A 19,832-nucleotide genomic window follows, 5' to 3' on the forward strand; every position below is an offset into this window, starting at 1 on the left:
GGCAAGCCACTCCAACGCCCCCAGGTTGTAAAACGTTTGACCCCTGTGTTACGAGAACGCTTTTCCCAGGTCCAAATGTTGCCTCAAGATCAGCATCTCCAGTACGAGGTTGAACGCTCAATGTCTGTGTCATTAAGGTCATTCAATGGAGGTAAAGTCTAAACAGATCTCTTTCGTTGAACCGACTTATCGATTACTTGAAGAGCCTTTTTCTTTCCTTATCTCTGTCTATCTGTCTGTGTCTCTGTGTGTCTGTGTGTGTGTGTGTGTGTGTGTGTGTGTGTGTGTGTGTGTGTGTGTGTGTGTGTGTGTGTGTGTGTGTGTGTGTGTGTGTGTGTAGGGATGAACAACCGGGAGGTGCTGGAGCAGGTGGAGCGAGGCTACAGGATGCCCTGTCCCCAGGACTGCCCCATCTCCCTCCACGAGCTCATGGTGCAGTGCTGGAAGAAGGACGCCGAGGAGAGGCCCACCTTCGAGTACCTGCAGGCCTTCCTGGAGGACTACTTCACGGCCACGGAGCCGCAGTACCAGCCAGGGGACAACCTCTAAACGCTGGGCTCTGGGCTGGGGACTGGACTGAACCGTAGCTCTCTGGAGCCACACCAGGGACCCGTGCATCTTCCTCAGCTCAACAAAGCATCTTGTCTCAACTCTCCTCCAGCTCCCAACACTCTCAAACACTCTCTGTGGCAAACCCTGAGACAGACTCAACCGACTGGATACCAGAGATACCAGTTAGGAGAGAGGGAGGGAGGTTTGTGGGTGGTTGGGCTAGTTATGATGTAATGAAATGCCTGTATTCAATGTAAATATGAACAGCTCGTCTGTCTAACTTTTGGTTTATGTTTTGGTGGTTTGTTTGCTTCTGTTATGGCATTTTGACTGATTTTCTCCATGATGATGATGATGATGATGATGATGATGATGATGATGGTGGTGGTGGTGGTGATAAAGAAAATGGTCAATGAAGATGATAATTTCAAAAGTGCACCATGAGACCATGATATCTTGTCACTTCTAATCCAGAATATACAGGACATGTCTGTCAAAGCTAATATTTGTTTTATTATTATTTTGGGGGCAATTTAATGAACACCTCCATAAATTATTTATTTCATTTTTGCGGGTTTTGCTCATGTATAAAAATAAATAAGAAAACCAGTCCTGAGTGTATTGCCTCAGTGTATAAATAATGTTTGGGGCCAAGTCATCTGTTTTACAGGGACTTGAGGCAAGCATGACAGAATACTCTGTAGAGATTTCTTTTGCACCTCATGGATTTAGTTTGATATGATTTTGCTTTTATTTTGTTCATCCTTGTAAAATAGTTTTGTCCTCCTCAAAGTAATAGATGTTAGGCTAATGCCGTAACAAAGTTATTTTACAAATAATGTATGTTACATTTTGTAATTACAGCCAAATGTGTGCGCATTATACTTTTGAACATATCTCTTCTCTCTTACCAGGTTTTAAGAAAAATAAATAACGGGGGAAAAGATTGGTCTTTCCAGGTATTATTTAGTGTATACTGGAAGGACATGATGTTTATTTAAGAAGAGAAAGATGTTCATCTCTGCTTTTAATGGTCTTATTTTAACCTGTATACGAGTTCCATTTTAGCAGCCATTCCAAGGCATCCATCTGATGGTCCTTGTCTCCTCCGTGCCGTGAGGCCATGTACTGGGAAGTCTTAGTGGGTAGCATCTCTTCCTCCCTCTGTGAACAGTGACATGCCCCCATCCACCTGCTCCTCAAACTCATACACTGTCGGTCTGTCTGCCTGTCTGCCTGCCTGTCTGCCTGTCTATGCAGCACAGCACCACCAGTAGGATCCTTCCTCAGCTCATTTCTGGACCACTTCCTTTGGATGACTTTATCTTTTTATGTTTAAACTGACGTGGATATCTGAAGTCTTGCGTCTCCTGTTTCAGAGTATGTTTTATTCAACTTTCATGGAGAGATCTCTGAGGAATGGGGTGTATTGTATCTTCAGGGGGGAACGTGGCAAAGACACTGGTGAAGCGGCCGGCTGTAAAGTTTGACCTTGTTTAATCTAAATGTAGTATTTGTTCTCATCTTACGATAGTTTAAGTGCTAATAAGGATCTGTTTAAGATTGAGCCCCCTCGTCGGTTTTACAGCTTAACAGTTTTAAAAGTGTCAGTAGCCTTCCTAGTGTTAATTCTTCTATTTTTCCATTTGTTAACATTTTCTGTTTTGTTAATTCAGTGGTTTGGCATTTGAAATTCAAGAAGAACAATAAACATTTTACACTCTTTCCACTTATTTTATATATTATTTCATGCTATAGAATTGCTGCGTCTGTTGCTGTGTGTGTCTAGACATAATCCAACAGGCCTGTCCATCTCTGCCTTCGTGACCACACTGCTCCAGGGTGAAACAGAAGAGATTTAAAGAAGACACGCCTTTGACATCATTGGACAGGAGTCTCTCCAGCACCTTAGCTGTATGTTGAGGGGAGGGCCAGCAGGCACCTAAGGAGGTGCTAAATGACTGCTACATGAATACAGGGTAGGCCTGCAGGCCTGTCACATGTTGGCTGATAAGCTGCAGGGCATTTGTTATCAGGTGAGAGTCACTGCACAAGCTCTAATAGAAGGGGGAAAAGTGTTACGTTAACTTTGTGCGTTCAACAGTCATCTTAAATTGTATTTTCTGTGAAGACCACAAGGGGGAGCCTTTTCCATCACTGTGTGTGATGGAAAATCACACTGCGGAAGTGTACTGAGCCCTATCAGCCAGCAGCTGCCAAGATTGGTGACTTCATTGAGGAATCATGGTAACTTGTTGTTTGACTTGTAATTCATCTCCTTGGATACATCACAATAACAATATGTCAATCAATATTGATAGAAGGATATTACAAGAGTCTTATTTAAGCATATGAGATATGTTGATTTCCATGGCCTCGCTCTCACAGATCAATGTAAACCCACCAGAGGTCTGTCTACCTGTGCTTCAGGTGATGTGACACCTGTAGATGAGCCCTCTTTTCTATATATAGATCTGGCTTCCCAGAGAGAGAGAGAGAGCAGGGAAGCTTTATTTGGCCTGCAGCTGGCTGACTTGGTCCTCATCATCACCTAATACTACTGGACTGGGCTGGGCTGGGCTGGGCTGGACTGGACTGCCAACACAGTTGATCTCTACTAAACCAGCAGGCTTGCCCATCTGTGTAAGTCATCTGTACTACATCTTATTATTGTTACATACGCAATTCATTTTGATGGGATTCTTGTAGACAAGTGCATGTTTTAGGGGGTTTTGAAAAAAATGTGTTTTTATTGTACTGGTAAAATGCAATACATTAATTACTTTAAGACATGAAGGTCAGTCAATCCAGAACATTTCCAGAACTTTGAAAGTTTCTTCAAGTGCAGCCGCAAAAACCATAAGGCGCTATGATGAAACTGGCTCTCATGAGGACTCATAAACTCTCCGTTTACTTGTGAATATGATTTTTGTTTAGTTTTTTTGAAATGCTTATTTTCTTGTTTTCTTCGCTGGATAACTTTAGAGTTATATAACTTGAGCTTTTTTATATATTTTGTAAGAGTTTGTAGGGTCGTTCTGTGTTTTTTTTTTTTGTTGTCTTTTCTTAGCAAAATCAGCTCATGAATGTTAAAAGCGTGTTCACTTTAATGGGCTGCACACTTTCCGTGAATCAAGTGCCCTCATGTCTGTAGGTGTGCTTTTACTATGACAACTCAATCCACTTTAAATGACAAGGTTCGCCCTGACTGGTTGCAGAATTCCTGCTCTGTTTTCACAACAACCTGATTGGTGGACGTGAACTGCATGCCCCACATTATTTGCATAAATGGCGAAGGGGGACTCTCTTGCTTTGCCAGCACTGATCTCTTCCTCTAGACAAAAATTGTGGGAATGTTTCCTATTCGCTCCAGGGCAGATTTGCATATAGAGGGTGGAATACACAGCTCTGACACAGATAGGAGCCGGGGTCAGGTTTAACTGTTCAACTTGACTGTAAATGGCACCTGTGCTGTATGTTTTAACTTGTTTTCATTGCTTGAAGTCAGGAGAATTTAGTAATTGACTTGTTTTTGCATTATTCCTTCACAGACACATTGCAGGTAAGTTAGTTGCTTGACTGGAGGACAAAGTTCACTTCCTTGGAATATACGTAATGTTTGGTCTGACTGGTTTTCGCTATGTATTATAGTGACTCTGTATAACCAAAGGACAGCTTTGAGTTCTGTAGTCATAAGGGCTTTCCGTCGATCTGCCACATATCATAGCTTTCTTTTTTTTTCTTTTTTTACCCGTAAAAGAGTTTGTTTCACTTGTGAATGCAGTTTTTCTAAAAAAGTGTTGCCAGGAATGTCATGTCATTCTGCTATCCACAGAGCTCAGCTTTCATTCCTGTTAAACCACATTTGTTTCTGTTTCCTTTTTACAAACAAATCTATCCCTCGTCCTGAGAGAAGAATGGACTCTTTCACAGGTACGCCATTGTCAAATAGAGTACACACTACCACACCTATCGAAAAGGAAAGTTAACCTTATGCTAAACTCACTCTTACATATCACATCATTTTTTCCCCCTTCTTTACTTCTCCTAAATGGCTTAAGCTGAATAACATTGTCTGTTGTTGTTGTTGTTGTTGTCAGATTCCCGTCGTCACAGAAGTATTCCGGTGGAGACAGATGAGTCAATGACATCATCAACGCTGAACCTAGCATTGCCCTTGGACTGTGGGCAGTGCTCAGAACACAGAGAGAGGCCAAAGGAAGAGGCCTGGTTTGCCCCTGAGGTGACCGTCAACGACGTAGGCCAGGTGGAATACCCCAAGAACTCCTGGAGAACCTCTACGGAAGACCCTCTGGGTAACCTTCGACCCCAGTTCAGAACCCCCTCCCTGCATCAGAAAGACATGTTCCCACACACCCCTGACCCTGTCGACCTCAGGTTACACTCCTACAGAGAGAGGGCTCAGTGGACTGAGGATTTCTCTGGGATTCTCCGGCGGGGAGCGGAGGGCTTCCCTGGTCCTCCCAGCTGGCCTCTACCTCAGGACTGTAACCTTGAAGGAGCAGAACACTTGGAGTCCCCTCTTTCTCTCAGGTCTGACTTAAATGACATCCACTGTGTCCCTCCGAGATACCCACCACACACGCCTCCTCGATGTAAGTAACGTGCTGTATATGACAACTGTATTCATATAATTAAATAGAAAAGATATAGATAAATTAATCCAAATGATACTGGAGCTGGGTCATTCCACGAATAGTGCCTTTTGTCGTCAGATTCCTGTCGTCACAGGAGTATTCCGGTGGAGACGGATGAGTCAGAATGACATGACCCTTTGATATTTTAAGTGGAAATGATGTACTATTATTGAATTTTAAAGCATTTTAAACCATATGGACATTTTTAAAAATAATATGAATAGAGACTTGCTAAAGTGCCAAAAAAATGTCAAAGCACGTTATATTTATTGAACTGCCCTTCAATATAAACCACATGGACATTTTTATATATCAGATCTTTTTTTTTTAATATAGACTTGCCGAAATGCCAAAAATCTGAATTTTGAAAAGTCTGACTTTTTCTGACTTGTAGGAAGATTTGAACCCACTTAACCCCAAACGTTTGCCATGTTGTCACCATCATTGTAAAGCTCTGGTTATTTTGTTGCTTTGATAAAGTCATTTCTGAAGATGATTATTTAGTTCATGTGATTTCTCCCTCGTTTTAAGGTCAACCCTGTTATGGGAACTGAACTCTCATTTTAATATGTTGAAACTATTTCTTGTTGAACATAGAACATCTAATAGTCAAATCAACGTGAAGGCAGATGAGCCGGTTCTATTCTTTTCGGCCATTGGTGTTTTTGTGGATAAAAACTGTGAGTGTCAAGCATAACACCACAACGGGAGTTATGGCTGAAATAAGATAAAATTGTCACAGTCAACTCTGTTACTTTAATTAGCACTTTTCTTCATTTGAATTCTTGAAAAATGGGAAAGCATGTTTTTACGAAGGGGAACATTATGAACATTAACATTATACAAATTAGGTGAAATAAAACTTTTATTTTTTATTTTTTACAGTTACCCCACCCAAAAGGCACTATTTTTTTGTGGAAAGACCAAGCTATATAACATTTTCTGGGAAGTTGGTGATGCTTTTGTTTAGGTTGTTGTTTATATTGCTGTCTGAGATATAGCCTGGATGATCCACGTTCTACACTTCAGATAGGGATGATTTTAATTGGGAGCCCATCCAAGACAGGATGTTAAGAGCATGTCTTCTCACGTCCCTCTACAGGCCCTGATCAAGTGCACGGCAGGTGTCCGAGACTGTACACATGTCAGAAACCCGTAAATCAAACCTGTCCCCTCTATAATCGTCATCATTATAACCATCTTCACCCTACGGAACCTCAGCGGGAGCTTCAGCAAGACCCGCCATCCTGGTACACTAAATATCCCTATAACCTACTGGTCTAACATCAGATTATATCATTAGCGTAGATATCAAAACCAATTGGATTTCGCAAGTTCCTAGTACTGCTTTGTTTACAGTTTAATAGTAAATGTTTGGTGGGGATCCAGTTTTAGAACTAATGTCTGCTGGTGGGCATTACAATATAGATATAATTCCTGTTTTATGAGTGTTTGGAGCAGACACCAAAATCTTCTATACCGTTTCCCTCTCTAGGACTCCCACGGCTCAAAACAGACTATATGGACAAGGAGCTCTAAAAGCCCCCAGTCGGAATCTTCCTCAGCGTGTGGCCCCTCCCAGAGAGGTGATGTCTGAGGTCAGTGTGGTGCCCTCTTACCCAGTGACCCCCGGCCAACCAGGTGGGGGAGGAACAGCTACACAGGAACAGAGGAAGACCATCAGTTTACCTGAGGAGTGCAGTAAGTGCATATCATTCTCCATCCCTCAGCAAAAACTTTATCCCCCCAAAAGTTATATTAAAGTTTATTGTTCATTAAACAGTGGATTTTCTGTGAATCAGAATAATTGTGTCACCTTATGGCCTTGGCTTGTAAGAGCTCAATATTAAGACTTAAAACCAAGTCTAACATCCACTAAAATGCAAATAGTTGTTTGAGTGCAATTAACATTCATGTGGATGCCATGCTTGTCTGTTTGATTGCAGGGAATGTTTTTATTACGTATTCTGTGGACACAGCCAGTGAGATGTTTACCTTCGTGAAGTTTCTGATAGATCAGGGCTTTAAACCAGCTGTAAGTTTGCAAACTGTATTTTCCATTTTCCATTTTATTCAGAAATGTCCCAATATTTGAAACACTATTTTTCATACATAATCCCTCTCTCTGGCAGATTGACATTTTTGATAATGCAGTCAGAAGAATGGACATCAACAAGTGGATGGACACCTATTTAAAGGATGTAAGTCTAAGCGGTCAGCATTTTTAGAGCATAAAATGGAGCTATTTAATGATGAAACTATACAGAAGCAAATGGGTAACACTTTATTTTAAGGGTCAGTAATAAACCATTTATGAATCATTTCTCCCACATTTGTAAATGTAAATAAACGAATTCTTCACAAATCTCTATATATATATATATATATATCCCATAAATATCCTGTGTTGTGTGCTTATTCTTTTGCCAGGTACTGCTGGAATGTCTACCAATGGCTTGCCCATCTTTTTGTGAGAAATTACACTGGTCACTCAACGTATTTATACAGCATAATTAGTGCTCACTTTAGATTAGGGGCTGCAAAAAAAAACATGTTACTAATGATTAGCAAATGGTTTATACATGTGGGAGTAATGATTAATCAATGGTGAACACCCACTTTATAAATGCCCGATGAATAGTTTATTACAGACCCTTAAAGAGATATTGCCAAAATCCCGAAGTACTTCTCCAGTCAGATAAACTTGTGGATACCATTTCTATGTCTCTGTGTCCAGTATGAAAGAAGTTACAGGTAGTTTCTCGAGCCAATGCTAACTAGCGTTAGCGCAACGAGCGCTGACGCTAGTTAGCATTGGCTCGAGCAACTACCTCGAACTTCCTTCATTGGCCTCATTGCCAAAATCCTGAAGTATCCCTTTAAAACGAAGTCTTATCAAAAAACTGAACTGACTATGAGATGCTGCGTTGCAGAAGTCAGTGCTGATCATCGTGGCCATCAGTCCTAAGTACAAGGCAGACGTGGAGGGATACGGGGAGGATGAGCATGGTCTCCACACCAAGTACATTCACACTCAGGTAGGCACTTATACATGCACGTGTAAGAATATATCAAATGAATGTGGGTAGCTACTGTCTTTTTTATTATTATTATAGAGTCTCAAGATTAGGACAGTGAGACAAAAAGGTTCTGGGCCTTGGCCACAGCCCCTCCTTGTCATGATGTAGCATAGGTATAAAACACTGCTGTGTAATACAAAGGGAAACATATACTGTACCACAGCCATGTATAGTTTATGTATAGTATGCATTTGATACGCAATGAAGACAATTCATAATAGCACCAGGCGTTTATCTTTGAGCAACCTTTTCCCATTTTAGATCCAGAATGAGTTCATCCAACAGCACTGCCTTAATTTCCGACTGGTGCCCGTATTATTTCCCACTGCTACCAAGGTGAGTGGATAGTGAGATGTTATCTCCATGGGGATAGGATTCTATACTGTTGTGATATCCTGTTATATCCTCATGAGTCACTCACGCCGTGGTGTAATGTTACCTATCCCATTCCTGTCTTGTCCTCCAGAGACATGTCCCCGCCTGGCTCCAGAGTACCAGGATCTACCGCTGGCCCCAGGATACCCAAGACTTGGTTCTCCGTTTGCTAAGAGAGGAACGCTACATCGCCCCCTCTCTGGGGAAAGAGATGACCCTCTCTATTCGGCCCCTCTGAGAACTGCTAGACTGCTATAGACACGTTGTTTCCCTGGTACGTAATTGACTTGGATGTTTATATGGCAAATTATTATAGCCTTTTTTTGTGCTCAACTGAAATTGTGTGTGGGCGGAGGCGTGTAGCTTAGCACAATTCTCAAATAACCACAAGGTGGCAGTATTTACCTTTTCACGTTTCAAGTCCTAAAAATGTGCTTGCTTGACATGTTAGGAGTTAATAGTTACGCCTGACATTGTGTGGTGACTGTGTTCCTAATATTATGTGATCTGAATATATATTTTAATGGGAAGTAATAATTGTTGAATTTACACGCCACAGTTTTTTTTATATCATAGCCTATACTACGTAGTTACTACTGTATTACCCAGAATAACACTAAACCATGAGCAATGTAAAGGTCTCACACTTCTTTGGGTTATAGCAGATAAATAGAACAGGATGTAAAGGTGCTTTTAGGGGCCCCCTATTCATCCATGATTTAAGATCCACAGAGGGGCCACAGGAAGAATCTGTCACTAAAACATCAATCTTCTGCAACAGAGGGAGGGGCTGGGGTTCACACCTAACCTGCTCTTTACACTTGTATTTTATCTGTGGTGGTTACATCATCCTTTGATTAGCCAAACAAAACTATTTTCTGTCAATAATGGCAATCATACTCCACTGTAAATAACAATAAAGTATTAAAATGGTTGGTATTGTATTTCTCTGTGTTATGAGACATATGTCTGCTATTCTCAAAAAACAGCCAGTTGTAAATTTCACTATCAGCCTAATGCATTCATTAACCATGAGAGCTTAGTTTCCTGCACCCATAAATCAGTTGATTGTATGATTGTTCCAATACTTGCACCACACTATACAAAGCCTTATCTGGCCAACCCAAAGCAACCACAGGGTTTGGGGAAGGGGGAGATGAGATACTCTCCTGCAGGTGGCTTGGTGTGTGAAACTGAGCCTGTCATCTTATCAGTGAGGTGAGTGATTGATTAACCTGGGCAAACGGGGCTGTGCCTCCAGATTAGAAGTGGAAATTCTCCAACCATCAACAAGGATACAATTCCCTTCACAAGAGAGCTGTGTTAACTGTTGTATGTGAATACTTACCCAGAAATATATAGTTTAATCAGCTGTAGGCTATCCCGGATTGTGATGCATCTGCCTAGCACTCAGCAGAAAACTGCTATTAAACAGACTCACCTCATTTTCACCTGCGCTGATTGGTTTCCAGAGAAAGGGCCAAATCTCACTCAAGGTCAGAGCACACTCCCATTGACAGACGCTCCCACTCCATCCAGATGAAACGCTAACAGTACATTCCTCGTCATCAGGGACCCACTGAGTGTGGCTGTGTCCCCAGTCTGAGCCGAGTGTTCGGAGGGGTTTATGGGCCTTTCAGTGGAAGAGAAAAGATAATAAAATAAAACAGACCATATTTTTTATGCAGTTGTGGCAAATATTGTTGTGTGCCACAATGTTGTGTGGACTGACTGAAAGATCTTGTGGAATCTAGAACTATGTCCATTCTATTATGTTTGTCTATCTTGTCTTGTGGTAAATAAACATTATTTAGAACTAAGGGGAACAGGATTTAGGAACAAAATTGCATTCATATGGATGTAGGAAATATAGGGCCAAAATGGGGTACATTTATCAAAATATGGTAATTGTACTGTAATGATGTACTGTCGTGTAGTGAGGAACTTCTAGAAGTGTTCAAATAAGGACATACTAGAAAGTGTGTTCGAGCCAATCACAGCATAGTGAACGTTAAAGTGATCCAATCATGCACGAGAGGAAAGGGTCTCGCCAGTGTCTTTTACGACTGCCAGGTTTGGTTACGCAGAATGTAAACATGCTTCGGGAACTTGTCTTGAGCATGTATAGTAGTAGTATGTGGAAGTTTTGTTCTATAAAAATGTTACTGCGAAAGTCATTGCAATCGAAATCAGTTCATTTCAAGAGCATTTTGTAAACGTTCATCATTGGAAGGCGTCATTTCTATGGGTTTCGTTTTTTAAATAGTTTAGATCAGTGGAGTAGTATAATGAATTATTCGAGGACGTTAAGTCATTGAGGAGATTCGATTTTCTGGCCCGCGTTACCCCGGTGGATGGAGTTTGAATCGGGTCAAAAGTGATTGCATTGGTTTTGGAACGGTGCTTCCTCCCGTGCATGAGCCAAGTGCCATTCAAAACTCATGGCGAAATTATCTTAAAACCAAAGTGAGGTAGCCCAAGGTTGATTAACCACGTGGAGTAAAAGTGATTTTTTTTTATTTTTATAAAAACGCTTTATCTGCCGTCTCAGTAAAAACCAGTTTGAAAATTCAAACCTATATATATATATATATATATATATTTTTTTTAATAGACCTTGTATGTTTCTGGACGATGCGCCATGCTGACTTGTTAACAACATGACCGAGGGGCGCAGATGTACTGTTCTAATTGAGAAGGGCGTTCCTCCCTCGCCGCTTTTGCCCGCTCACGTCACGTGCCAGATATTGGTGCACAGCGGCTCCGGTTAATAGAACTCCCTTATTATAAAACGGATTGTTTGGATCCTGGATGCTGATTGGTTGATTTCAGGGAGCTATAGCTCCACAATCTCCTCATTCTCAGGGTAATGCCTATTAACCGTTCCATTAGATGTATCAATGCGCATCCACTGTCCCATAGCCCAGCCATTCAATATTCACAACATTTCCCAACCAAATAGGAAGATTTAAAAAAGCAGAATACGATTTTGCCTTTCATACCCATGTCCCGCCTAAAGATTTGTAAACCAATTGAAAACCTAACTTCCACTTGCGCGCTTGTAAACCGACCAATGCCAATCGTGAAATTTAGGTGGTTCTAACAGCACAATTTGGGACTAGATCTGGAGTCTTCTGACCCGTGTTGCTGCAGTGTGTCAGTAGCGAGCAGCTAACCAGTAGCGGCAGAGACTAGGGGAGGGTCTGCCGGGGGAGGAATGGTGTTGCCTTTGGGTTAGTGTTGTGATCATATTACAGAGGAGAGGAAACCTTGTCCGCAGTGCCACATTGGAAGCACACATGAAACCACTGCAAGAACAGCCACACTTGATTCTCTTCACAAAGCGTTTTTGTTTGCAAGTCAAATACGTGCAGGAAAATATTCTGTCTCCGCAGGAGAGTAACTCAACAATTGCCATTTTTTCCCGGATGGATATGCCGTAGCAACACCCGGATTCGGCGAGTGGAGAGAAAGTGGTTTTGGTTTCGCTGGTTAGCTAGTTATAGCTATGGCCGCTCGAACCAATGAAACGTCTCGTGGAAGCCCAGGATTGTGTTATTTTTGAAGGGACGGGTGGGCAGCTAGTTTTGGCACCGTACATTCAGAGAAGAGTGGACTATGTCAATAGTAACTGAATCACGGGGCACCTCCATTAGTTACGGTATGGTCCCCAGTAGCTGCAGCTCAGATTACTCTTCATAGTTTCTAGCCTGCAAAACTAGGTGGAATATGGGCAACTCCGCGGGCTGCCACGATAAACAAACAAACGAGACGTTGGTTTATTGCTAGGTCGTTTGTGTACACAACTGATTCCAGTTCGTCGGTTGCTACATTGTTACAAAGACAATTTATTCTCATTCTGTTCCTAGATGTTGCCCCAGATCGTAATTTAGCTAGCGTAGTTGATTGAATCCAACACAGCAGTCATGTTTGCCGTCCGCATCGTCACCGCTGACTACTACCTTGCAAGTCCCCTCAAAGACTTGGACGTCTGTTATAACGAATTCAGAGAAAGTGACGTGAAGAAAGTACCAGTGGTTCGAGTTTTCGGGGCAACACCAGCAGGTATGTTCATCTGTTTTTTTTTTATATACGGTCATCCTCTGCTGCTTGGTACAGTACCGCCACGCGGTGCACGGGTGTAACACACATTTGACTAAGCCAACCCAATTCAAAGTATAACAATACAGAAGCGGTCTTTTGAATGATGTTTAGTGAGGTGAGACATTGTAACAAACCATACACCAACTCGCCACTGTTTCCAGCATGCAAGCAATGCTTCACGTAGTTGCTTTGTTTTCAGTCTCGTGTTCCATTCCAGGGCTGTGGACAAACAGACAGACAGACCTTCACCACACCTACGTCATCAGCATTTGGCACATAACCCACTTTACGATACCTTCAATAAAATAAACGAAGTATCTTTTCTGTGCCCAACAACCTGAGGAATGGTGCCGCAGCAAGTTGGAATCACAGCATGACAAAGTTTCTACAATGGAGGTGTGACTGTCTGTTTGATTTAACTGGTTTCCTGCAGCACTCACCGGAAAAGTGGTTGTAATTTCGAGCCAAATATGGAGGACGGACGCGCTTTGCCTTCTGGTATGGCTTATGTATTGGAATCGGACCACACAAGGAAATATGTTCATGTGTGGGTCAGGGTGTCAATCAAATGATGTCTGTTAGTCCCTCACATTTTCATGTGGTGTCCTCTGCATTATAAAGGAGGCAGCTCTAACAGCTTGCAACCCCCCCCCCCCCCCCCAAAAGTGGACCCCACTTATCATATCTACACTCAGACAATGTCCCTGCACCCCTCACTGACCAGTTTCATTACAACACTGTAGTGTAACAAGTGGATGTGGGTTGGGTTCACTGATGCCATGTAGACTTCCTTTGCCACTTCTTTTTGTGTTGTGTGGCATAATCTGTTGAATAATGTTAATGCTTTCTAACCTCCAGACGATTAGTCGACACGAGGTCACACTCCGAGAGGCAAGCACAGACCACCGTCATTTTACACGCATTTCGTAGCTCTGTAACCTGCGGGAATGTGCTCGGCACGTTGTTTTACCTCAAGGTATTGTGAGGCCACGGCTTTCAATAACAACACAACAAGGCATCTGTTTTGGGATTAGCAGTGTGCATTGTTTTTACAGTAACTCTCCTGCAGCTCCACTGTGTTACTTGTGGCAAGCCTAAATCAGTGTTGGCTCAGTATTTCCAATGTGAAATTGCGTCACAATATGGAATGCTTTGACTAGAAACGCAACCCCTTTATTTTTCCATTTTGAATAGCTTTGCTGAAGTGCATCTTTAACACTAGAAGAGCCGATAGTCATATTGACTCATTTACTTTTTTAATTGCTCTGCCATTTTTTTGTTGTTGTCTTGACTCCCATCCTTGACTTTTCCTAAGTAAGTCTATAACCATACGGTCGTTGTTAGAATCTTAATATCACTAACACTTGTTATAAGCAGTTTTAAGAGGACAAGTCATCACCCCACCCCCCCCCATGGCCCATCGAAACTTCACCTGAATTGTTTAATTAAATTTCACGTGCATATAATAGTCTAGCTTGGAATTTACCCAGAGGCAGGGAAATGAAATACCAAAAAGTGACCTTTTTTATGTCTTTATAGGAGGGCAGATTCTGAACTTTTGAAATCACCTAAAAATATATTTTTCCTTATTACTGCAACACTCAAAGCGCAGTAATATTTTTCAACTCAGAATGTGCCATTCTGTTCTTCTGAAATGCATTTTCTTAAATGCATAATGTTCCGTAAGACTTGCCCTAATAACAAACTAATAATGAATGATCTTTGATGGTGTTTATTTAATCAATTTTAACACTTGAATTGTGGTGTTTTTAGTTTTTAGTTTGTACATATAGCCAACAGTTACATAAACTAATGAAAATGCTATTTTGTTCTTTTAAAATAAATGTTATTTCATATTCTAATCAAGCAAAAAGCTTTCTAGTGTTAAAAAGAATAGCCCGGAAATGGGTCACACAGACACCCACTCGAAGGTAATACACACATCAGTCTTGTATACATGCGTCAGGGCTGAGCTATAACACGTTGGGCATGTCTCTATTTCTCCCTACATGCCAATAAATAGGCTAGTCTACATTTATCTGTAATGCTTTCAAAGCTGTCATGTAACCTAAACACTGATCTCATTCTATGGGAGTTGCTGGACTAAGTTGTGTGTTTTGCTCGGCTGTGTGTGTGTGTGTGTTTACATGTGTGGCCCTGTGTGACATGCACCTGGTGTTTCTCTAACCCCTCCCTGTCCTCTCCTGACACGGGCCATGTGCACAGAGCAGACACGAGAGACACACCATTCTGCCCTCTGTCACTCGACACCACACTTCCTGTTTTCACTTAGGCTGCTTGCTCTTCGTTGGCCAGCCCCTGAGGCCCAGTCCCGGCCCTAATAGAGCACGGTGTTCTAGTGGTGTGCTGCTGTCTGGTTGCACAGCACATGCTGTAATGCACTCCTCTATAGGCCTTCGCTACCTGTCTACGTCCGTCAGGGACCCATGTGCATGACGGAACGCTGGAGACGCTGATGTCGTTCGTTTCATGGTTTCTGTTGCTTTTCCGCGCGCTCAATCGTTGCTCATTTAGGCCAAATGATAGTGCTTGGGCACAATATGCAGTGGTAATCAGTAATTCATTGCATATGTAAGAGGCCAGCAGCAGCCAGCTCCAGCAGCACTGGCAGGCTTGATTGAAGTTTCCATGCATGGTAAATACAGTCTCTCCCACACGGCTGGGAGTTGCAGTTTGCTGCAGTCTTTGAGCTCTGGCAGCATTGATCCTGCTTGATGTGTAGCAAGGCTAGATTTACTAGATCCAGCAGGCATTCTCACTGCCTCGATGCCTGGGAGAGGCAGCCAGGAACTGTTTTTTTTTGTTGTTGTGTGTGTGTGTGTGTTTGTTTTGCTCGGCTGTGTGTTTGCGTGCGTGTGCACGTGTTTGTGTGTGTGTGTGCAGGGGAGGGGAAACTTGCATGACCAATTGACCTGAATGAGGGGTCAAGCAGCGAACAGCGGCGAGGGATAAAACACGGGGCCTCCCTCCAGCCCTCTCTCCTCCTTGCCCCTGCCTCCTTCCTCCCCCTTTACCTCTCACCAGGGGAACTCTAATGCTGTCTAAAGGAATTCCTCCTGGAACCATTAACAGGATAATGGGGGATTCAAAGACTGGGTGTCTCATTAGTCAAAAGGTCATTTTTCTTTTGATTTGCTACCTCCCTTTTTTTATTTTTTTATTTTTTTGGACTCTCTAGCATTCTCAAGATGTAACCTAGGCCTGTGTTTCTTTTTAGGCTAGTTTAACATGGATACGGCTATCCACTTATTTCTCATGTTTTGTAGCCACATGGCTGGCTGGCTGTCTTTTGTGGGCCTAGTCCCTTTACCCTCAGTTGAATCCATTCCCTTCCAGGCTCATTCCAATTTCGACTAGTTTTGATGCCAAGGGAGGAATGCCTTGCTCTGTGAGAGAGGAGTTTGCTGTGAATGCAGAGAGCAGCATGAACCCTGGCCCCTGATAATCCTGAGGCTGTGATGTTATTGTCACAAGACACTGGGGCCCCGGGTCTTTTTAAAAGCCCTTCCGTTGGGGGGTTTCCAGTGAAGACACACACACACACACACACACGCCCCTCTCAGCCTGTCCAGGTCTCATTAACCATGAACAAAAGCCTGTCGTTCTTTTGTTTGTCATGCATTCCATCTCTTTGGGCTTTCCCTCCCTAGTACGTCAAGGTGGTCCAATCAGTGCCCCTCTCATGAGTAATGGGAGACAGTAATGGCACCTCGTCGTGTCTTTGTGGCCGTGAAGAAGCAGCTCCATGCCATGCCGTGTCTCTGTCGTAGGGGCCTCACATCAAGCCAGGAATTCCAGGAGTGCTATCTGGTTTCAAAGAGTTCCGCAGGCACATGATGGACTTTGAAAGCTTAGAAAACTCCCCCCCCCCCCTCCTCCATGCAACGGGTGAAAATCAGTGAGGTTGTTTTTGTCCGTTGAATTCTTTAATACTACAGGTGGCCTCTATGGAGGATTTACAGTGCATTAGCTGAAGAATGGGCCCCACCCCTTTCTCTGGGTGATGATGACGATCACCTGCTGCTGCTGCTTCTAGCCTGTGTCTGAACGGTTACTGGGGGTGGTAGGTTTATATCACAATGAACTTTCAATCTATAACTGTACTGTAGCTAATGCATTTACCGCATAGCTGAGTTAGCCCTATAGCCTCTCACATATAGCAGAATGGAATAGTCTGTACTGTGGCCAAGGCGATAAACCTTTTAGCCTTTACCCCATAGCTAAGAGGTTTGGTGCAGTGTTTCTCAATGAAAAAATGTGCATGAAAACGAGTCGTCTCTCGTAGACTTCGGCTACCGACTTCAAGAAAAAATGTTGTGCCCGAACAGCCGGGGGAAGAAAAAAAAACGTACCAAAGTCCAAAACGAACAAAAAGGCCACAACGTCGTCATAATATATGCACAAACTCTTCTGAACTGTTTCAACTGGGAAGCATGCAGACACCTTAAATCTTTAACCTGTAGCTGAACTGTTCTAGGCCTACCTTTTTTAGTCTGGCCTGTAGCTGAACTGTTCTAGGCCTACCTTTTTTAGTCTGGCCTGTAGCTGAACTGTTCTAGGCCTACCTTTTTTAGTCTGGCCTGTAGCTGAACTGTTCTAGGCCTACCTTTTTTAGTCTGGCCTGTAGCTGAACTGTTCTAGGCCTACCTTTTTTAGTCTGGCCTGTAGCTGAACTGTTCTAGGCCTACCTTTTTTAGTCTGGCCTGTAGCTGAACTGTTCTAGGCCTACCTTTTTTAGTCTGGCCTGTAGCTGAACTGTGTGCCTTTTGTCTTGTATGAGGGGAGGTTTTTCCTGAGTGCTCTCTTTCCCTCGCTCTCTCAGATTGCTCTCTCGGCTCCCTCTTCCTCTCTCTCTCTTTCTCTCTTCTCTCTTTTTCTTTCTCTCTCTTCTCTCTCTCTCCTGAGGTTTTTCTGTACAGTACACAGATGCCCTTGCTGCAGCGCCTGGGCCTGGGTGATTGATGGCTTTAATAGCTCCCTCCGGTTCTACGGTGGCATTTTGAATGCGTCGCCACCGCCGAGGGCAGAAATGTGGGGCTGCAGCACTAGTCATTGTCCCTGCCATCCTTTTCTGTCGCCCAGGTGGAGTTAGGTGACACCCTGGTCTTTATACTGTAGTGGTGTGCCCACCTAGCCCTCAGACTTCACCTTCATCAGACAGGTTTCAGTGAACAGAAAAGGCAATCACAGCCTCACAGCAAAGCCTTTATTTCAGTTTGTCAATTGACTAATGACTTACAGGGGAACATTTACGCTCATCTTTGCCAGGTGATTTGTTTCAGCTGAATTAATGGCAGAATTTTGTGGATCTGGTAGAAGGAGAAGGAAATGTCTGCAGTGCCTGAGTGAGATGGAACCTTGGTGGGGTGGCCACGTTGATATTTTTTGGCGGGCCGCATATCTGTGTGATGGATGGTGGATTCATTAGCACAGGGGAGTTGAATGTGACTACACAGCCACTGTAGCCTGGCCTCTGGATTGCCTTGCCTCAAGGTGGGCTCGGCTGAATCTGAGACGGTGCTGCGGACAGGTGTGTGTGTGTGTGTAGGACTATGTGCTGTCGGTTTTGATTGGTGTTGGGCTTTCTAGTTGCAGTCTCCTCTTCCTCAGGCCTCCGGCCATGCCAAGGTCACTCCACCAGAGGGAGTCCAGGATCTCCCTGCCCCCTGGTCACTGGATTCTGCATCACAAATAGCAGCCTATTCCCTTTTTTTATAGTGCACCACTTTGGACCCGGGAACCTGTATACAGGGAATAGGGTGCCATTTTGAAAGCAGAAACCAGCCACCTCTCCTCTCTGGTACTGGCACCTGTCTGAGGAGCTCCACCTTACTACTGCAGGTGCCGCGCCGTGCCATGCCTTGACGGTTCACCCAGCCTGCTCCGCGCAAGTGTTTTCATCTCCCACCTTCTGACAGGCCACTGCTGGATGGTTAATTGTCTGAGTGAGCAGCTCTCTTCTGCGCTGTTTGATTATTGCTGGGTCTAATCAATAGGAGACACGCTGTGTTAATAACACACACAGAGGTGGAGGTGGCCAGCCGCGTCTACCGCTCGCTGCTGGTAAATCCGTCTGCTGGCTGCAAATCCCACTGACTGACTGAGCCACAGACATACCTCCAGGCTGAGGGGAGGTTGACGTGACAGACAGACAGACAGACGACAGACGGACCAGCCGAGCTCTCTCTACCACATCCGGGACCATAGCAGACATGGGACTCTGTCCTTAAACGCCTGCCCTAACCACATCATAGGCAGCACTAGGGGTGTGGGGGGATATCAGTGGGCTGTTGTTGCTCTCATCAGTAGGCCTCGTATGTGTATTCGGTCAGCTTTTTACTGCTGCCTGGCAGTGAGGTAATGCGATTAGTCCCTGAGTGAAGCTGGGCTGGATTACTTGCGTTGGTCGCTAGCGTCAGGCCAGGAAATGTCCCCCCCCGCCCTCCCCCCTTTTAAAAATTCCCGGTACTTTATGAAATACGCCTGTGTTCTTCTCGTTTGATGTGGAGTGCTCAGTAACTGTGGGCTGTCTCCCTGCCAACGGTTGTGTTGGGATATTAAGTGGATTTGTGTTCTTTGAATGCGGGGAGTCCCTAAAAAGCAGGTACTGCCTGTGTGGTCCCACTCTGGTCCAGGGAGCCCAGTGTTGGCACGTGGAGTTGGGTCACTTTGGTCCGCTGATGAGTGTTTCCGACCCTTCCTCTCTTCTCCGGGCTCTTTGTCCCTACGTTAGAGAACTGAGGGAGAGGGGCCCTGCTCGGGCCATTCAAGGCTGTCTCTGTTCCCCAGGCCACTCACTGTTGTAGGAAAACTGTAGTGTTTCAGGCAGATTTATAAGATCTTATTTTAAAAGAATGGAATCATTTGGCAGAGAAAGAGCCTGAACTGGAATGCTTTGAACCTGTTATGCTGTGCCTTCAATCTGGATGTTGATAAAAACACACACACACACACACACACACACACACGCGCATGGATTAAATTCTTTATCAGTAGGTCTTAGGTATCTGCCATTGGGGACGGAGAAGTAGGACTACAGCTG

The 19,832-nt window shown here is 43.7% G+C and overlaps 3 protein-coding genes across 13 annotated transcripts in view; all 3 read left to right on the top strand.

Moving 5' to 3' along the window:
• The window catches only part of LOC139407050 (tyrosine-protein kinase Fyn), a 69,913-nt gene extending 67,636 nt beyond the window's left edge, over positions 1 to 2,277 (top strand). For all 10 annotated transcript variants that reach the window (XM_071150356.1, XM_071150359.1, XM_071150363.1 and 7 more), the window contains one exon: positions 341 to 2,277. In XM_071150356.1, coding sequence (XP_071006457.1) covers positions 341 to 549 — 209 coding nt within the window. In that variant the 3' untranslated portion in view covers positions 550 to 2,277. The remainder of the gene's footprint in view (positions 1 to 340) is intronic.
• A 1,657-nt stretch (positions 2,278 to 3,934) lies between these two features.
• On the top strand, positions 3,935 to 9,604 carry LOC139407766 (TRAF3 interacting protein 2a). The gene is made up of 10 exons (XM_071151625.1): positions 3,935 to 4,114; positions 4,469 to 4,485; positions 4,653 to 5,168; positions 6,313 to 6,460; positions 6,706 to 6,911; positions 7,157 to 7,245; positions 7,343 to 7,411; positions 8,144 to 8,248; positions 8,552 to 8,626; positions 8,757 to 9,604. Exons 2-10 carry the CDS (start codon positions 4,470 to 4,472, stop codon positions 8,901 to 8,903), a joined length of 1,371 nt encoding a protein of 456 aa, XP_071007726.1. The 5' UTR covers positions 3,935 to 4,114; position 4,469; the 3' UTR covers positions 8,904 to 9,604.
• A 2,212-nt stretch (positions 9,605 to 11,816) lies between these two features.
• The window catches only part of LOC139407055 (REV3 like, DNA directed polymerase zeta catalytic subunit), a 50,481-nt gene continuing 42,465 nt past the window's right edge, over positions 11,817 to 19,832 (top strand). For both annotated transcript variants that reach the window (XM_071150372.1, XM_071150373.1), the window contains exon 1: positions 11,817 to 12,730. In XM_071150372.1, coding sequence (XP_071006473.1) covers positions 12,592 to 12,730 — 139 coding nt within the window. In that variant the 5' untranslated portion in view covers positions 11,817 to 12,591. The remainder of the gene's footprint in view (positions 12,731 to 19,832) is intronic.

This window comes from Oncorhynchus clarkii, chromosome 4, assembly GCF_045791955.1.
Source record: "Oncorhynchus clarkii lewisi isolate Uvic-CL-2024 chromosome 4, UVic_Ocla_1.0, whole genome shotgun sequence".
NCBI classification, from domain to species: Eukaryota; Metazoa; Chordata; class Actinopteri; order Salmoniformes; family Salmonidae; genus Oncorhynchus; species Oncorhynchus clarkii.

Coding starts and splice junctions, on each gene's coding strand:
- LOC139407766 (XM_071151625.1), top strand. Junction 7,246..7,342: donor ATCAGGGCTTTAAACCAGCT/GTAAGTTTGCAA, acceptor TCTCTCTGGCAG/ATTGACATTTTTGATAATGC. Junction 8,627..8,756: donor TATTTCCCACTGCTACCAAG/GTGAGTGGATAG, acceptor CTTGTCCTCCAG/AGACATGTCCCCGCCTGGCT.